The sequence below is a fragment of the Camelus ferus genome, chromosome 5 (assembly GCF_009834535.1).
Source record: "Camelus ferus isolate YT-003-E chromosome 5, BCGSAC_Cfer_1.0, whole genome shotgun sequence".
Lineage (NCBI taxonomy): Eukaryota > Metazoa > Chordata > Mammalia > Artiodactyla > Camelidae > Camelus > Camelus ferus.
Window position 1 is genome coordinate 45,686,849 of NC_045700.1, and position 19,695 is coordinate 45,706,543.

Sequence of the window (19,695 nt, forward strand, 5' to 3'; positions counted from 1 at the left end):
CTGGTTTTCCAGCCCATCTTCTCTAGAACTAGGACTGCCAGGCTTTGGTTTATGGGCTTGATGGTGAGTTCTGACATCCATAGCCTAGTATCTGGGGTGAAGACCTACTATCTCACCTTCACTTGACTACTTAGTTTTATAGTAATAGTGGCCCAATTCTATTTTAAGATGAGAATGATGAAGTCTCATAGAAATTATAAATGTAGAGCTTTTAGGCAACTAGGACAAATTTTTACATTTCAGCATAAAAATGACTTGTGATTTTTTTTGGTCACTTCAAATACTTTACACATTGCTTTCTTATTTCTATGGAATCCTTGTCACTGTTTTAGTGGTCTTAGCTATAAGTAACTTCAAGGACAACACTGTTGGATGTCAAGTAGACCCTTTATTTCAGATAACTATTTATGCCCGTATACTTTAGACTCGGCTATGTGCTTTATTGTGAGCATTAAAGAAAATGATCTGTTTTCCAACACCTGCATAACAACTGGGCCTTTATCCTCTTGGGAAATGCTGTTTGATAAACACTGTAGCTTTATCATCCAGAGGCTGTTGCCAAATGCAGTTAATTAAGAAGAAAAAAAAAGGTTTTTTTACAGGTTTCTGAAACAGATCCACTTTCTCCTTGTAATGGCATCTTAGCTTGAAATCCAGGAAGCAATGGTGTATGGTATCCATATCCATGATTTCCTGAATTGGAGAAAAAGTGTGGAAAGCATCTGGGGAGAGGGAGGCTCTTTACCAGCTTGTTTCCTGTAAGCTCAATTGGAAGACCTTGTCTGTGCAAATAGATTTCAAAATAGAGCCTGCCCTTTGACTGTCTCCATAATTACATGGCTTGCTCTGTATTTTATTTGGCAGCCACAGCAGTTAACCCCTGGAAGAAAGGGGCTGATGGCATGGCCAGCTTAGCTCCCCAGACATATCCATGGGAATGAATAAAGCACTGTTTGGGGAAGCCCATAGCTGAAAACACACCAGAACTCAACTGAAACTTTTTAAAAACAAGTTTAATAATGTTTATTATGATTGGTTTAAAAACTTACTTAGCCCCTATTATTTAGATGGTAGAGAGGTATTAACTGTTTAAAAGAAAATTGGGGGAGTTCCTTGTTGCTTTGATGTAATCAACGTCTGTCAACAGGATGAATTTGCTTTTGTTTAGTTCCAAGGGCCCTTGTCCTTTAGCTGTGCCCAATCAGTGTTTGCTTCAGCCTGGGGCATTCCCCTAGCTGTTTGGGGTTTTTTTTTCTTCTTCTTCTTCCTCCTCTTCTTCTTCTTCCTCTTCTTCTTCAACAGATACACAGGTTTATTTCTTATGAAATGTGAGCTTCTCTTCTGCTTTATAGTCTCCTTGAAATGCAGAGGAATTTTCATATATATATATATATATATAAAATTTTTAAAAATTGAAGTATAGTCAGTTACAATATGTCAAGTTCTGGTGTACAGCATAATGTCCCAGTCATATACATACATATATTCCTTTTCAAATTCTTTTTCGTTAGAGGTTACAACAAGATAGTGAAGGACTTTCAGTCGTTCTCATTTACTTTTGAAATATGTACCTCTTAGTACTAGATTATAAAAATCAATGGGAGTTACATCAAGTGATGCAGGCTCTTTAATTTTCCTTTCACAACATTTGTGCAAGTTATCAAACCTATCAAGCGGACAGTCAGTGTTGTAGGTCAGGAAATTTAAGACATGGCTACATCCGCAGTGCTCTCTTTTGGACTTGAAGCACCCGGTGCTGTAACAGCCTGTGCTCCTACTCAGGGTAATTGGTTGGAGTTCATGAAGTGTGACCTTTCTGTGGTTCTAAATCAGCACCTTGAAAATATATTTTATGGTGCAGTCCCTCCTGAGGAAGCAATATTTCTAAACAGTTAAAAATATCTCAGATTGCTGTCACAAAGTTGCTTTTTAAAACATTAATGGTAATGTATTATTTTAGCAAATCATTTGGTTTAAAATTAAAATTATCAATGAGTGTAAGAGCCGTATTTGAAAATGAATTAGCAAAACAGTGTTGTTTTCTCTCTTAGTAATCATAAATCATTTAAATCTGGCAGGCATTCCTCCCTTCATCCAAAATAATTGCCTCCATTTGTAAAATCAATTAGATGTTGATATGCTATAAATAATAGTTGTGTAAGTAGACTTTGGCATTTGCTGATCTTTATGAAAAAATACATTCAGTAAGACATTTCACAGGGTGTCTTTTAAATTACTTATTCTCTCTGGTTGACATTGTTGGCTAACGTGAAGTGATACAGGCTACTTTATTGTGTTGTTTTCTACCCAGATATTTGAAGCCTGTGAAATATAACGTAACAGGATTGATGGTGCTTTGCAGGGTGTAAGTGCTTCCCTGGAAACGTACAATGAAACATAGAGGTGTTGGTAGCCCACACTTGAGTACAAACGTGCTTTGTTCAGTTTTACAACTGCTTAAGATAATAAGCATTTTAAGTGTATCTTTGAAAGTTCATTCAGACCCCTCCCTTAAAAATACTTGTTGACCAAAAGAAAACTCACATTTCCCAGGGTAAAATCGGCTTAATTAAGGGTCATTAATAGAGGTGCACATAAAAACCCAGGGCTCAGTGGGTGAAATGGAAGCGTTTCATTATGTAGTGTAGAATGCATGCACAGATAACAATTAAAATGGACCCTGAGTTAAGAGGCCAATGAAGATAGGGCATGTCGCTTGCAGCAACATTAGTTATTTTAAATGCATCCCCCCCACCATCATACTTGAATTCTGTAGTCGCACCTTTCAGGCTTAATTTGTAATGGGAAATAAAATGCAGCTTTTAGAAATTGATGTTACTACTGAATGTGAAAATATTTAAAACCGTAACCTAGATTTACATTGCAAATACAAATTTAAAATATGAAGGGTGTACTGCAGGATCCAGAGGACAGATAGCAATTTCAAGAGACAGTCAGGCTGCTCAGTGTGCTCCTCTGTGAAGGGAAAGAAGCAGTTGCCTATAATTTTCGACATTCAGCTCAAACCAGGAGCTGACAGAATTTTTATGACACTGAACATAAATTCTTATTATTACCTGTGATAACTGTAAATATTGTAGTATTCATTACAAATAACATATAGATTTACTGCCTAAGGAAACCCTATATAGAGTTTCCGTTACCTAATTGGCAGTAATAACACTCAGTAGGATCATGTCTTTTAAGATCAAATTAGTCCAAAGCAGCTCCTTGCTGATCTGGGGCTCTCCTCTGCTGAGGTTTCTGATTTCCTACTGGCATCTTCTAAACTTCAGATTAGTCAACTTGCCCCTTGTTTCCTGAAAATAGCTTTAACCAAAGACTGTTTACTGTGAGTCCTGGGTAATGATGGTGCCCAGAAGATGGAGAGACCAGTCCTGTGGTGATGGTAACCTGGCTGCGGTCCCTGCCTCTGATAATGGACATCGTGCACCAAGTTAGCTGTAACATTGATGGTAGCAAGTTGGAAGTTAGATGTAGTCATAAGAATGTATCAGGAGTTCTTCTATTTATTTATTTTTTAAATTGAGATATAACTGACATGTAACATTGCATTTGTTTTGGATGTATAAAGCATTGCCTTTGTAAAGAGAGGAAATATATAGGAAATTCAACAAACCTTTTCGGCAGTGGTCTACAGCAGACACTGTAGTTTGTAACCCTGAATATAATTGGGGATTTTAATTTTGCTCACTCTGCATTTAGAAAGTTTGTTAATTATTATTTATTAATTATACTATGATAAACAAAGTTGAGGATCTTGCCCCCCTTCCATTTTTTCCACGTTAATTGGAGGACCATTATCTTCTAAAGGCTCATGCTGTAAGACCATTTCTTCATTTCACCTGTGAAAATACTAAATTGTTTTTTTCTGGTTTATAATGAATAGTTCATGGAATAAGCATGGTATGATACCTTATTATCCTGTTACTTTGTGACAACATGTATAGGGTTCTTTTATCAGATTGAAAGAAAAGATTTTGCTTCTAATAAAAAAAATTTCTTGTGAAAGTGGAATTGCTGAATATACTTCAAAACCATAATTGTCAGTGGATTGCATATGTTCGGGCTTTGTTCTCGATGTTTAGGTCACGTGTGGATGTGCCTCATCTTTTCGGCAGTGAGCCCATCATTTGGCAGGACAGGTGTGTTGGCAACAGTGTTCCTCCTAGAAGTGAATGTCTCAAAGCCTCATCCTGATATCCTTGTAGAGGCTGGTGACTCCATGCCTCGAGTTTAAGTCCATAGGAAAGATTCCCCCAATAATGACTGTGTACTTGAACTTGATAATACTGATAAAGATGATCTCTCTTTTGTGTCATCAGCTGCATTGAAAAAAATCTTCATCAGTCTTAAAATTGATTGGACTCTGCATCATCCCATTGCCTGGGATGTCGCATGACAATCAGATGCTGCTGAATGAAGGCACAAATGTCAGAGCTGAAAGAGACCTCAGAGATGATGAAGTTCAGCTCCCTCATGTCACTAAGCCTTCTGCAGCAGTGGGCAGTGTCTGTGAAGTGCTGCACAGAGCTTGGCCCCAGGAAGCTCTCAGCCAGCGTTCACTGCTATTGTTGTTGCGCGAGGTCACACAGTTAGCTCTTGGCAGAACCAGGAGCAGAATCTTTGGCTCCAGTGCTGTATCACTTGGGCCCACTGTTCATGAGGATTATCACCATCTAATATAATCAAATGTACTTGTCGGTTTACTTCTTGTCTGCGTCCCACCACGGAATATAAGCTCCATGAGGCAGACTTTTTCACCTGGTTCACCTGGTGTCCAACGCATGGCATGTAGGAGGAGTTCAGTAAGCAGCTGTCAAATAAAAGAATAAATAAATGTAGAGGCCCACAGGTAAATAAATATGTTGAATATTCAGAAGGGAAAGAAAAGATACTAACATTTATGGAACACCTACTTTTTGAAGATGGTTTACAAACACGTGCTCTGTCAGCTGGTGCTCACAGCAGCCTAGTGGTGAGGAAAGCACTGCTGTTCCCATATCATGGTGGAGAAAGCGGGGCTCAGAAGTTTTGGTAACTCAGATCTGACTTCAAAGCGCATGTTATTTTCACCACCACAATGTGTCCCACTTAGAACTGTTCTAAGACTTTTCATGAAAAGTATCTTCATTCTTAATGTTGGCTGATCCCATGGTATTTTTTTTGACAATTAAAAAAAAAAAACTTTCCTTGAAATCAAATCTCTGAAGAAACACATTCTATAGCAAAGCGTACCAGCTACGAGAGCCCATGCACACTGTTGAAAGGCAGTGTGGAGTGGCAGACGCAGCCCTGGATTTGCATTTTGAGGACTCTAGCCAGGGCCACCAGAGTTGTGAGCCTTAGTTCCTCATCCATAAAATAGTGACATCAACAGCCGACCATCTCCCTAACAGAGTTGGTAAGAGTTAGTGTATGTAGAGCACCTAGCACTGTGATTAAGTAAACAAAGTGGCCGTTAAGTGTTGACCACGATGGGGAGAGTATAGCTCAGTAGTAGAGTGCACGCTTAGCATGCATGAGGTCCTGGGTTCAATCCCTATGTACCTCCATTAAAGTAAACAAATAAACCTGTTTACCCACCCCCCCAAAAAAATCTGGAATTAAAAAAAGAAAAAAGAGTGTTAACCACTATTGTTACTATTTCTATTACTGCTATCATTATTAATAGTCATCATAATACATGCTTTCCTCAGATTGTTTCCACCTGAGCCTTTCCTCGGCTTTAGATAGGACCCAGATTTTCCATTCCATGTCCACAGACTGCCCAAACCAAACCTCACTGAAGCATGTATTTGGTCAGCAAAGGGAGCCTGGCTTGAGAAGGAGGGTGGATTAGGTCAACCCACCACCACTTTTGGAAAAATAACTTAATAATCATAATAGTAACTTTTAATAATTTTATGATAGCGTTTACATTTTCTGAGTGTGTCCTGGTGCGTCATTAGCTCATGACTTTCTCATGCACGTGAGAGAAGTAATGGACTCTATGGAGGACCCACTTTCCCTGAGCTTTGGCACTTCCTGCAGGAACCCCGGGGGAGTTAGCTTACCATAATGTGCCTCCATTCTTCAGCTGTGAAATGGAGCAGTAACAGTTCACAGCTTATGGGGTTCTCACGAAGATTAATGATCTAACATATGTAAAGGGTCTAGTACAGTAATTGACGCGTAACAAGTGCTCAGTATCAGAAGCTATTATGAAGCCCATGTTTTCTTTCTTATTTTACTTTTTAAGTATTCTTGAAGGAGCTATCGTTTATTGAACATCTACTAAATGCCAGGCACTTTCACATACCTTATTCCAATTAATTCTCACCTAAGACTCAAAGCAAGACCCTTGCTCGGGGACACACTGCTAACAAGTGGCAGAGCTGAGATGGAAGCCCAGCGATCTGCTGTCACTAGGGGACTACCCTGACCCTCACAGACCAGTTAGCTAACAAGCCTCAGGCTGGGCTGTTGTCTTTAGGGAAATGCTGTACTTTACAAGCTTTAAGGAATATGTACCTGCCTCTATCAAGCAACTATTTTTTTTTAAAGAAGTGATATTACTGGCAGCATTTTGTCTGGTGTTTGGGATTGTTTAAAATAATACCCAAAATACCTCAGTAAGTTTGAGTCAACAATATTACATTCAATTTTATGGAAGAACATAACTGAGTGAAACTTGTGACACTGAAGCAGTGACCCATGGGGTGTGTTTGCATCTGTGCCTTTTTCCAATTCACTTAGGAATCTGGAGTTTGGGGGCCCATACTCACCTGCAATTTGTGTTTCCATTATGTTTCACAGCTGAAAGGTTACTCGAGACCAGTAATTCTCAAACTTTAGTGTGCATCAGAAGCACCCTGGGAAGGGCTTGGTGAAAACAAGGATTGCTGACCTCTTCCCAGAGTCTGTGTCAGTAAACTGAGGAGGGGCCCAAGAATTTGCATCTTTCTCCCACGTGATACTGATATGCTGGTCTGGGTACCACATTTTGAGAACCAGCGCTCTCAACCAGGAGTCAACAGACTTCTTCTGTAAGGGGCAGAGAGTAAATATTTTAGGCTTTGCAAGCCATATGTTCTCTGTCATAACGACTCAACTCTGCCACTGCTGCTCAAAAGCAGCCGTGGATAACTGTAAGCAAATGAATGTAGCTGTGTTCCAATAAACCTTGATTTATTGGCACTGAAGTTTAAATTTTGTCTAGTTTCACGTGTTACAAAGGTTTTTTTATGATTTTTTTTCAGCCACTTATAAATGTAAAAATCATTTTTAGGTTGTGGGCTGTGTAAAAACCGGCAGCAGGCCGGATTTGCCCTTTGGGTTTATTGTTTGCCAACCCTTGGCAGGCAATTATGACATGTTGGGGACTTTTTTAAACTATTGTTTTAATTATAAAATGAATGCAGGTGAATGTTTTTTAAAGTCTACCAGTATAGAAGAAAATGAAATGAATCAGGAAGTCTCCTCCCTTACCCCTAGCCCCAATCCCATGCCCCAGAAATAACCACTATTGGTGAACATCAATTTTCAGAAATGTTATAGGCATATACAGGCTTATGTAAATGGATAAGCACTTTTTACATTAATGGACTTTTTATACGTATTGCTCAGCTTTTGCTATTTTCCTAGCAATATATTGTGACCTCTTTCCATATCAATACATAGAGGTGATTTATTCTCTTGAATACCTCTATAGTTGTCTGTTGTATAGACTTACCATAACACGTTTAGCCAGTCCCTCCAGATGGACATTTGGATGATTTCTCATTTTTCTCTACCACACAGTGCTGCAGCTCATCTTCGCACACCTGTCACTGCATAAGGTGGAATCCTGGGAGGTGAACTGCTGAGACGAAGGGTGTATGCATTTAAAATTTTGATAGATATCTCTAAATTCCTGTTGTGGGTACTTTAGGGCCCTACATTCGTTTTCTTTGAGGGTTACATCCTACATTTTTGCTGTTTAGTCTTTATCTGACTTGAGCATTCATGACAATGAATTTCAGTATAATGCCTCACTGCACATGAACTTAACACAGAGTAGTAATCCTGTCAAGGGCAAAAAGTGCAGCTGGCAATTTGTCCAGGATTTGTGAAAGAAAAACGGCTTTAAAGAATATAAAGCCACGCAAGCAGTGCCCTGAACCTAGGGTCATCCTGGACATTGCTGCGTTTAAGGTACCACAGCAGAAACTGTTCTTTTTATAGACCTGGTGCTTAGCAGCTATTTCTATATGTTTGTTTCCCGCTAGAACAGACTTTTCCATTGTCGAACTTTTATGTAAACATAGTATTAGCTAATAAATATGCTGTGCCACTGTTGTACTAGAACTCGGAATACCACTGCTTTCCTTTCTAGTTGGGGCTTTTCCTTTTTGAGCCAATAAAGGATTATAATAATGATTTAATAGACAACAATGCAGCATCTTAAAATGTAGCACTGAGAAGGGTTTTTTTTACTGAAGATAATGTCTGCTTCTTCTCCTAGGTTGTCATAGGACTTTGTCTTCACCACTCAATCATATCTACTTACACAAGCAGTCAAGCAGTCAACAAAGAAGAAATTTCTTTTTCCGGAGACAAAGAGAGATTTCACACAGTATAGTTTTGCCGGCTGCAGTTTCTCCAGCTCATCCGGTCCCTAAGGTACTGTATTGCCTATTATCTGCTGCTTTTTCCAGCCAAGATAAAAGGTTAACTGCAGAAGCGATTGAGTATTTTTGCACCTTTGATTTCTGAGCCATCTAATTTTTAAACTTGGTCTGTGATTTAAAATTGATTTGAGAAGTTCTAACATCCTGCAGTTCTATAATGTTCATTTTTTAAAATAAAGCTTTGAGCTTATAACTGCTTAACTCATTTAGAATTTAAATTTCTGTCATGAAATTTTCCATATTAAATTTCTAACATGAAGATAAAATTATATGTATGTAGTTTCCTAACTTTTGTAAGGAAAAAAAATTGACTATACAGTTGGAATCATTCAAGAACGATTCCTTGAAACTAATACACTTGATGCTTTTCCGAAAGCTTTGCTCTTATACCTTCTGTGTTATTAATGCTGTGCTCTTTGAATCTTCCTTTCAAGTAAGTTAAATAAAATGTCTTGTCTCAGAGCACTCTTTTTGATTTTCTTTCAGAGATTTTAATTCTGTAAAAGACAACCTATCCATTTTCCCAAATGCAATGTAAAGGAGGTGTGCGGTTCATTTCAGAAGAATGAGAATAGCTGAAAGAAATAGAGATTTGTCACAAAAATCACCTGCTTTCCCTCTTTTTATATATATATTTTTTGCAGTAAACCCATACAAAGCATATTCTGTTCCCTGAAGGTGAGTGGCCCATTTTTGTGACAAGGGCTGACGAGACAGGCCACCAGAGCCCAGAGTATGTTCCTGGTGTACACTCAGTAGAAGAGAAAAAAAATCTCCAGAGACGTGACTGGATTGTTTTAGAATTTCAGTGATAAGCCAACAGCCCTTCTGCCTGTTGTAACCTGGCCAGTTCACCAGGCAGAGAAGAGGCAGGGCTGTGGGGGACCGAGTGTGTTTTGCGGGCGCCGGTGGGGAAGGTAAAGGAAGGTAGATGCCACCCACAGCTCAGCCGCTGCAGCCCAGGCAGTGGTGTTACCTGTGTCAGAAAGGCCCACCTGAACACGAGAGTAAGAGAAGGCCCTTAAATCTCGCATGATGCGCTTCACGAAGAGCAGAGCCCTAACCTCAGCCCTTCCAGGGTTGCTGTGATGGTCAGTTGAATAGTGTTATCTCCCTCAGCTTCCTGTCCCCAACTGCTGTGTAGCCTTACTGAGTACCATTCAACAAAGCTGGTGTAGCAGCTTCTGTAAATATTTTGTAAAGAGCTGTGCAAAACCTTGAGACCGAAAGAAGCTCTGTGTGTAAGACAGTATTTATTTTCTGAATACTGCCCATGGATTTAAGCTAGTGATGGAGAATGCTCTCCAAGGGTGATCAGAGTTGAACGTTTAGTGTTTGAGGAGGGGGAGCTTGTTTTTGACAAATGATGGATGTATTCAAAGTATTTTTAATGTACTTGAAAAAAAAAAGAAAGAGAAAGGAAAGAGCTGTTTTGTTTTGTCCTCAAGTTTGTCCTTAGTTTGGGTATAGTTGCAAAGTGTCAGAGAAGTGTATATGTAATAGGCATCTGTGGACTTGACACTCAGCCTTTTACAGATATTCATTCAGAGAGGGTGTTGTGAGCTATCCTTTGCATAAATTGTATCCTTGTGTGAAGGAGATGAAAGTGCTCTTAATTAACCATTTGGCAATTGGGAAGCTCGGTGCTATTTGTCATTAATGGCAATAGACTTCTAACAGGGTTGGTGGAGGGGAAAGAAAAGAAAACTACTGTTTGTTTTGACCAGAAGTCTCCTTCAGTCCAGTTTGGCTGAAAGCACAGTAAGGTTAACAGACCATCCAGAGGCAGCAGCACTAACAGGCAATGTTAAGTTCAAAAGGGCAGGGGAAGGGACTGGGGGCAGCCTGGAGGGTCTGTTGTGCTGGCTTCAGAGGTCGGTGCTCCGGCAGGAAGGGCAGAGCCCCATGAAGCAGGAGGCTGTGTCCGAAAAAATGACCCCATTGTCGTGCGCTGGGTTCTGATCTTCGTTTTCAATCCTTTTTCCTGAAGCACATAAAGAAGCCAGACTATGTGACGACAGGCATTGTACCCGACTGGGGAGACAGCATAGAAGTTAAGAATGAAGATCAGATTCAAGGGCTTCGTCAGGCTTGTCGGCTGGCCCGTCATGTCCTCCTTGTGGCCGGGAAGACTTTAAAGGTGGTGTCTCACCAACTCTCAGAAGACTTACATAAGGGACCACAGACCCTCCTAATTTTTCTCTTTCCCTTTAACTCTTCTTTTGTACACATCTAATTTGTTCAATATTAAGTAAAGTCTTGGGATGGGGAAAGGGGTTATATTATTTCCTGTTTATTCAAGAAGGAATCTAAAATCCACGTTCAATTTTAAGTAGCAGAATTCAGGATTTACCTGGGGCTCAGCCTATCCAAGTTGATCCATGGCAGACAGCTTCGACTTTTGCCCCCTTATTCCTGCCTGCAGTTTCTGCTTTTATTCCCCACATGACTTCCGTGCACCTGAAGAGTTGCTCTGCCTCATCCTTTGTCCCCTGTTTTCTTGCATTAGCTCTGCAAAGAAAGATCAGACCAGATACTAAGCTATAGGTACTTCAGCACTGTAATTGTGTACACCATCTTACTACAAGATTTAGGTGTTTCAGTGTAACCTGAAACTGAATCTGAACCCTGCTATGGAAGAATCATAAAAGAAAATATGGGCCCGTACTTTCCAAAAGGTGGGCAGAATTTCAGAAGTGAGACTCAAAGATGAAATCACTTGGTGTATCATCTGTGTAATAGACTCATTACAGCAATGCAACTAACGGTGATATGAATATAAAATAACAGAAAGAAACCTATTGAAGAAACACTTAATTTTTAATAAAAAGATTTTGTTTTAGAATTTTACTCATGATTTATGAGCTTATGGAGATAGTCTTCTACAGATAAAATTTGATTTTAGTTTTCTTTTAGCTTGAGAGCAATCGAGTACCTTCTAGTAAGGGAAAAATATTTTTAAAAAATACATTGATTGTTTTAGGCACAAGAGAAATCAAGATTAGGGAAACCGAGTCTCTACAAAATGTATCAGACTTAGTTTTTAAAATGATGATCCGTAATCTCCATGTAAAATCCATGCAATGCTTCGCTGAGATATAAAGACATGGGTTGACCTACTTTTCAAGCTTTGGCATCTAAACTGAAGATCCTTTTGAGAACGTATATGCTTCAGCTAGCCCAGGGCCATAACCATTGACAAAGGGGAAGGGTTGCCTAAGAACGTATTTTTTAAACCTTCAGGCCAAAAAGGAGTCCTGTCATTTAATGACTCACAAATGATTTAAAGGATCTTAGAGTTGAAATTTTCCACTTCCCGAGAGCCCATAACACCATCATATGCCCCAATGATTGTCAAAGAGGCCAATTTAGGATTTTAATGTTAATCATAATTAATTAAATTGTCATACTACAAGTTAATCACAGTAAATTTATACACTCTCACCTGGACGTGCTATAGCTATAGGCATAGTCAATAAATACAGGAAATGTCTTCAACTGTCACTCCACAATTTCTTTATTTAATATTTTAGGTTGACATGACAACTGAAGAGATAGATGCTCTTGTTCATCAGGAAATCATCAGTCATGATGCCTATCCCTCACCTCTAGGCTATGGAGGTTTTCCAAAATCTGTTTGTACCTCTGTAAACAACGTGCTCTGTCACGGTATTCCTGACAGGTATTCATTGCTTAATAACATATTGCTCCTTTGGAAACTAAAACATGAAACTGAGATCTATAATGTATGTTGAAAGACACTATAGTTTAATTGAAACCCACCTGCAAACTTTTGAAGCTGATTATGGTAAAGCAAAACTTTTGAAGTATTTTGCTTCTAAATGGACATAATACCAACATTTAATGTTTGTTAAAGTAATATGTAATCCAGAAAAGTGATTGTACGTTAAACATTTCTTTTACTCTCCTAGATTTTAACCATTTAAATGGTAAAAATCCAAATGCAGGCAAATATTGGTTATCAACTATTGTTTTGGCTCTTTGCAAAATTAAGGTAACTAATAACATTTTGTCAAGAATAGCAGATTTGTAAACAATGGCAATATATGTTCATATTATGTATTTCTTATAAAAATTGAAATGACTAACGTACATAAAGATTAACTATAGTTATTCCATTCATTCCTTCTGCACTCCGAATTATCATCGCAGCTTATTGGTTCAGTGGTAGTAGTCATTAGGTATTTCTTCTTATATTCTTTTTATTGAGATCTGTCTGTCACCATTGTTTTTTTCTGTTTATGTTTCCAGTCGGGCTCTTCAGGATGGAGATATTATCAACATTGATGTCACGGTGAGTAAATCATATAAAAAATAGTCTTTGATTAACTTCAGAATTGCTGGTAGCAACAGGAAGAAGAGTGGATTGAAAATGCGAACCTCACCGAGGGAAGTGCTGTTTACTTCTAGACCCAGACGCAAGCAGCTAGCTGGTTTCCTTTTTTTGTCTTTAACTCTGTGTTTATTCCAGGTAAACCCAGGCCTGACTTGAATTTAGGGCTGGAATCAGATGCACTGAGATCAATGTTGGCCTAAGTGAAATGTCAACCCAATCCTGCTATGTGTCATGTTTTTGAGAAGGTGTAATTGTTATTGATCCACTGTGTAGTTAATGCAGAGCGCCACGGCACTGGGCAGCTGCTGAAGCTGGATATGTATGAGATGAGCTAACGCGAAGAAAGCCAGCATTTTTCCTTCACTCTGCCAAGATTGATCTTCCTCTTCCTGCTGATTTTGAGTGGGGCCTGTCATTATCTTACTCTGTCATTAGGGGCTACATTGGCCTGTGTGTGTCAGTCTATTTGGACAGCAACTCTTTTGCTAGCAGTGTTCCCTAGATTTATTAAAATCCCTGAAGGTAACGTTGTGTTCCATTTCTGGTGGAGAGAGCCTTGAACTCAAAGCGTCCCAGCAGAGTGCTTTTCTTTCTGAACATAAGTTTTCACAAAATAGTTAACAGCCTTTCTTTTAAATAACAAGCCCAAGTAATTTAACACAGGAACTTCAAACTATACGAGCTCTAACCTTTTCTAATTTTCTTAGCCTTTCCCTATTCTCAGACTCAGGTTATTTGCACTTTGGCCGTTCGTTTTACTAAAAGATTTTTTTTCCATTTTTTTTAATTGAAGTATAGTCAGTTTACAGTGTTGTGGCAATTTCTGGTGTACAGCATAATGTTTCAGTCATACATATACATACATATATTCCTTTTCATATTCTTTTGTTATAGGTTACAACAAGATATTGAATATAGTCCCCTGTACTATATAGTAGAAACTTGTTGTTTATCTATTTTATATATGGTTGTTGGTATCTGCAGATCTCTAACTCCCAATTTATCCCTTCCCCGCTGGTAACCATATGTTTGTTTTCTACCTCTGTGAGTCTGTTTCTGTACTAAAAGATTTTGTAATGGTACCTTTAGATTGTGGAGATTGTAAGTAAATTCTATACATCTGATGATTAATAAATACATTTAAAAGAAATAAATATAAATTAAACATCTGAAGAGAACTAGTTGAGACAGACAGCATCCAAGGAGTACAGTTTCTATTACTGAGGAAATATTCTGAGTAATAGTTATTTCATATCCCAACCATGAAACTTACATGGGAGTGGGAATGAGGTGGAGATTGGCATCTAGTAACGTAGTTCAGTCTGATTTTTAGTTTTTTAAATTAGTTCAGCCTTTTTCCTTCATGTCAGTTTGTCTGAGGAGATAGCCAAAGATTCTTTTATTGCTAATAATCTTTACTATATCATTTTGTCCTACTTACAATACTTGAACATTTACTCCACATATATTCTGTTGATATCTTTCCAACTCAGAATATGTAGAAGGAGGTATTTTATGAAGTGTGCCTGAAATGAAGTATCTTTCCATGATGCACTTTTCTTTTGAATTGTACCTGATTTGGGGACTTTCCATTTATTATCTCACCTAATCATGCCCTAATAAAATATTGCTGCTTTGAATAAAATCAGCAGACTCTTCCCTTCTGCTCCCCATGTGTCCAAAGAGAATAGTTCATGGCTTTTTGAAGTTTCCTGAAGACTTTCAGTAAACAGTTCCATTTTTAACATTCAGATGATCAGAGTGAAATGTTTTCAGGTGTCTAGAAATGTGAAGGGATCAAAGAAACATATAGGTCAGTATCTTAAAAATCATATTTCTTATGAAATATTTTATTAAGTGAAAGACTCCATTATTAGATCCTGTACTTTTATCAGAAAATATTCACTGCATTTTCTAATTGTTTACTTCTAGTATATACCACAAGAAAATAGACTTATTTCCCCCTTGAAGGTTGAATACTAAAAAAATACAATGTGATACCCCATATTAGTTGCTCAATAAACATGTGTTAAATAAATGAAGTATAAAACAAGAATAGTTTGTGGGTAAAAACAGTAATTATAGATAACTGCCACAGACTTTCAAAAGTATTATTTCCAGATGTGTTAAATGTTTGAAGTAGTCATTTTGAAGGCTAGCAAAAAGTAATATGAAAAGGCAAATTAAAGATTTTTTAAAATACATTTTTATTTAAATAGCAGCTCTATAAACATTCAGAGTTACAGTTTTGTTTTAATAATTACTCATATTAAGTGTTGTGTACTCATGTATAAAATCAAAAATTGTTCTTTCTTGGATTGCAAATGGGAATAAATATATAAATCACTGCTTTATTGTAAGGTAATTTTAAGGTAATTTGATGTAGTAGTGAAAACACTTGATTAGAAGCCAATGATCCATCATATTAACCTGGATCTACCTCTATATTCTGCCACTAACCTTAGACAAATTACTTGTCTGTGTCCCAGTTTCCTGACTTAGAAAGTGAAGATATAATAAAGACTTCTCCTGCTTCCCTCACAGAGTGTACGAGAGAATTTTTTTAAATGCAGTCTGTTATAGAGATTAATTCAGTATTAAAGCAGAAAAGTCAGATAAATGTCCTTTTTATAATAGTTTCTGCATTCTACTTCATGAGAAAGGGAAATATGAAAAATAATTACATAGGACAAATGTATGCAAAATAGCAAATTCCACACTACATAAAAGGATCAATATTCAACCAGTCTCCTCTGCTTTCTATATTTATTATAGTGTTTGATAATTAATGATTTTTATAATGAGTCTGGTGTCTTTCAAGATCCTGCAGAGCCTTCGGAGTCATTGAGGTCTGATAAAATGCTATTTTCTGTAATTTTATTCATAAGCCTGTTTTGTTATATTCTAATTCTTTGAAAATTCATGTATAGCGTTTTCTGTTAACATTCTGCTATCTGCAACATTTGATTAAGATTTCACTTCCAGATGGGATTTGTCTATAACATGCTTCATTCTGATACTTTGATTCTTGGAACTGAATTCTCCTACTGTCTATTATAACACTGACATGTCTATCTTATTTCTTCTGGTAATTATCGCTCTCTTCCAAGTATGGGACTGGTCAATAAAAGATAAGTGTCTTTATGACACTGAAGAAACTTTTCACTATGTTACATACTTCTGTATCCTCTCAACCTGTTGTAGTAATCGTGGGTCAGTGACCTTGGTCACTATTTTTGCATGTATAATTTTGTCTCCGAAATAAAGTGAGGACTCAAAATGTTGCAGGGGCTTTGCTAATCATAACGCTGAAACAGCCATACCAGGCACTTACTTATTTTAAAATTTTACAGTATCATTGCATGTCTTCATCTTCATAGTTTCCGTAAGGCTGTTTCTTCTTTTTTTGTAAGTAAACTTGACAATAATTCTGAAAGGGTGAAACACGTGAATCTACTAAATACAGAAATGAATGCAGTGTATACTTTAGGAGAGGAGATTTTTTAAACAAAGACTTATTTTTAAATTTCTGCCTGTGTTTAGGTTTACTACAATGGCTACCATGGAGACACCTCTGAAACATTTTTGGTGGGCAACGTGGATGAGTGTGGTAAAAAGTTAGTGGAAGTTGCCAGGAGGTGTAGAGATGAAGCCATTGCTGCTTGCAGAGCTGGGGCTCCCTTCTCTATAATTGGAAACACAATCAGGTAAGCCTTCCACTGACAAGTAAAGGGAGGGTTAGCAAATGGTACAGAGGTTATTGGTGGCTTGGTATAAAGTTGATGACATGTTTTATGATTCAGAACCATCATTTTGGTCTGATATCAGTATGTGAACTGCCAGGCTGCAATGTTGTTCCCCGAGGTTAAAAAAAAAAAAACATTTTTAAAAAAAGTGAATTATACTAGGTCAGCAAAGAAACTTACGGAAGCAGCGAGCAATATTTATGTGACTGCTTTAGGTTTAGCTTGACATGTTGGTCTGTAGTGTGCCTTTACCCAAAATCACACCAAACAGGGAAGAGTACCTAAGGAGGGGATAAGTATCCCAGCTCTTGAACAGTGAGGCAGGAGGAAAGCTAGATTTTATAAAGGCATGAAGTGAAACCTATTTCTGTGATACAGAGATAAAAAAACATTAGCTCAAGCCAGGCTTACCTTTCAAATTAGTGGATTAGCAAACAGCCTGAAAGGATGATCGTTTGTTCTTTTTTTTTTTTTTTGTCTGGTTCATTTTTCCTGTAAACCATTGTTTACCTTCCACACAGCCTTCTCTGCCTGCTTTTTGAGAGCACGTGTATTTTCCAAATTCAAGACTTTTCTTTGTAATCTGATCTCTTTTTCTCCCATGACTGTTTTGAAGTAGACATGAAGAATGTGTGTTTTCATTTAAAAGTAACATATTTTGTTAAAGATGATCACATCAGCACCTTTTAAAGTACTGTTCTCATTAATATGAACCATTGAATACTTCCCGTTTGTCTAAAGGATGGAAGGCGTAGTCACCTTGAAAAGATGCTGCCTTTTTTCCTCGTAAGCCTTCACATACTTTAAGAAAAAAGGCAGTAAAATATCAGTTAAATGTATTTATGGCTTTAAAAATATTGTAACAGTGTCTGAATCAAACTTTAGTAAAATCTCTTTGGGTTATATGGGAGAAGCTTTTATTGAAGACTTTGAACAAAATTGTGTTTTTGACAGTTTTAAATTATAGGCTAACTAGCCTGGGAAAAAAGGATAGTGTCTCTCTGTTCTTTCATAGGAAATGTTGAATCAGACCCCTACTGGGAAAAGAAATTTAATGCATATCTCACTATCTGACTGTCCATGAATATAATAGAAATGAATTCAAAATGCAGTTTTATTTTTGCAAATGGGATGAGTCGATAGATGTACCTCATATTTTTGAACACCTAGGGTTCAACAAATTTACTGGTGGTGCTCTTGCATTTTAACAAAATTTCTTCTGCAGTAGAAGGGGGCAGAGAACACTAGATTCTTATTCAGGCATTCTATCGAGCTCTGCATTCATGGCTGTGTCTAAAGGGCATGTCAGCCTTTGATTCTCTCTGAGAGGTAATTATCCTTTTCCTGTCACGGAACAACAAATGATAGCTAACTACAGAGGCACATTTGCAGTAGTCACATTCATCAACTGCAGAAAAAAAAAATTCAATTTAATTGTGCAACACAGCTGCACATGGGCTTTTGAGCATTTCTGTTGTTCTCCCTGTCTCGCTATTCCTCCCTCCAGATCTATTTTTTAAACTTTTTTTTTCTGGTTATTTTTTTCCCCCTTTTTTTGTCTCTTCTTCCATTTTTACTCTCTGTACTTTCTTGTTAAAGTAATTTTCCTTTGTGGCTCTCATTCTTTTTTCCCCATTGAAGGCTATGAATGTAGAAAATTATCACAATTACTCATATAATTGAGCCTCTTTGTAGCAAGTGCAACTCCAGTAGCCTTTCTCCATCATGAAAATGGTTTCATTATAGGGTTTTTCATATTCTCTGACACCATCTACACAGAGGAACAGGCGTGCAGATGAGCTGTACTAGGAACAGGCTAGATCAGTAAGGTCACAGTAGGAATAATTAGCTCTGCTATGGAAAGAGCATCTAGGCCTTTTACTGCTACATAAATGTACTGTCCGTGGCTTTTAGTCACAAAAAAACTTACTAACAAATGGAGCTCCCGCCTACTACTTTGAAAAAAAGATTTGTATCAACACTACAATTTTCCATCATTAAGACTAATAACATGGAGCCGAGTATACATCAAGGGGAAGAAAAAGGAAAATCTCACATTCAAGTGGCGGCTGGGTGCTGACCTTTGTTCCCTTTTTTTGTGTACGACTTAACTCTTTACAAAAAAGAGCCACACGCCACACCAACACGCAGGTGAACTCCAGCTAGTACTAGCAAAGCGCAGCATTCAGTCGGAAAATCTGATAAATCTCCATGCAGGATAATGCATTTCATTACATATTCACTACATTAATTTCAGCCACATAAAAAAAAAAAGGAGAAGAAGAAGAGTAAAATTGAAAGTGACATTGGATTTTAGCTATCTGGATGCAAAGGTCAGTCTTTGCAGAGTATGAATTTGCATGTACAAGCTCCTTTGAAAACCAGACCAGTCCCAACAACTGTACCCACAAAAGTATGTGGAAAATAACAGACAATGAACTTTTTCCTTTACCCTAATACATTTCATTATTTAGACGGTTTATGTCTGCCACCAGGGAGGAAGCTGGCCCCGATTCTAACAAATGTTTGTTCTGATGTGTTAAGGCAGTGTTTCTGGACATCTATTATTTCGCCTTTTCTTATTCAGGCAAAATCTCAAGGGAGTAAGTAAACAAACCATCTCCATCTTTAAGCCAAAAGGACTCAGAATCATTACCGACTGAAGGTTTACAAACCTCTTTCAAGGCAGCCTCGTTTATTTTAAGATATTCACCATCTTTTGCATAGCCTCCCTCGACTGATACACCATGAAAAGAACATTCAGGCATCTTTTATTAGTGTTATGCCACCAAAAACCTAGTGAACTTTATAGGAAATTTTGAAATTCTCTGAAACCTAAAAGGATAGGATGATCTCTCTGAAGAAGTATTGGCAGAGTTTCATGAAAAGAGTTCTCTGTGTGCCCTTTTGCTTCATGAGA

General features: G+C 37.7%; 1 protein-coding gene across 1 annotated transcript in view; it reads left to right on the forward strand.

Annotated features, from left to right (window-relative positions):
* The window catches only part of METAP1D (methionyl aminopeptidase type 1D, mitochondrial), an 83,140-nt gene that overhangs the window by 56,504 nt on the left and 6,941 nt on the right, over positions 1–19,695 (forward strand). The window contains 5 exon segments of the mRNA XM_032479689.1: positions 8,507–8,664; positions 10,663–10,812; positions 12,206–12,354; positions 12,945–12,987; positions 16,573–16,736. Coding sequence (XP_032335580.1) covers positions 8,507–8,664; positions 10,663–10,812; positions 12,206–12,354; positions 12,945–12,987; positions 16,573–16,736 — 664 coding nt within the window.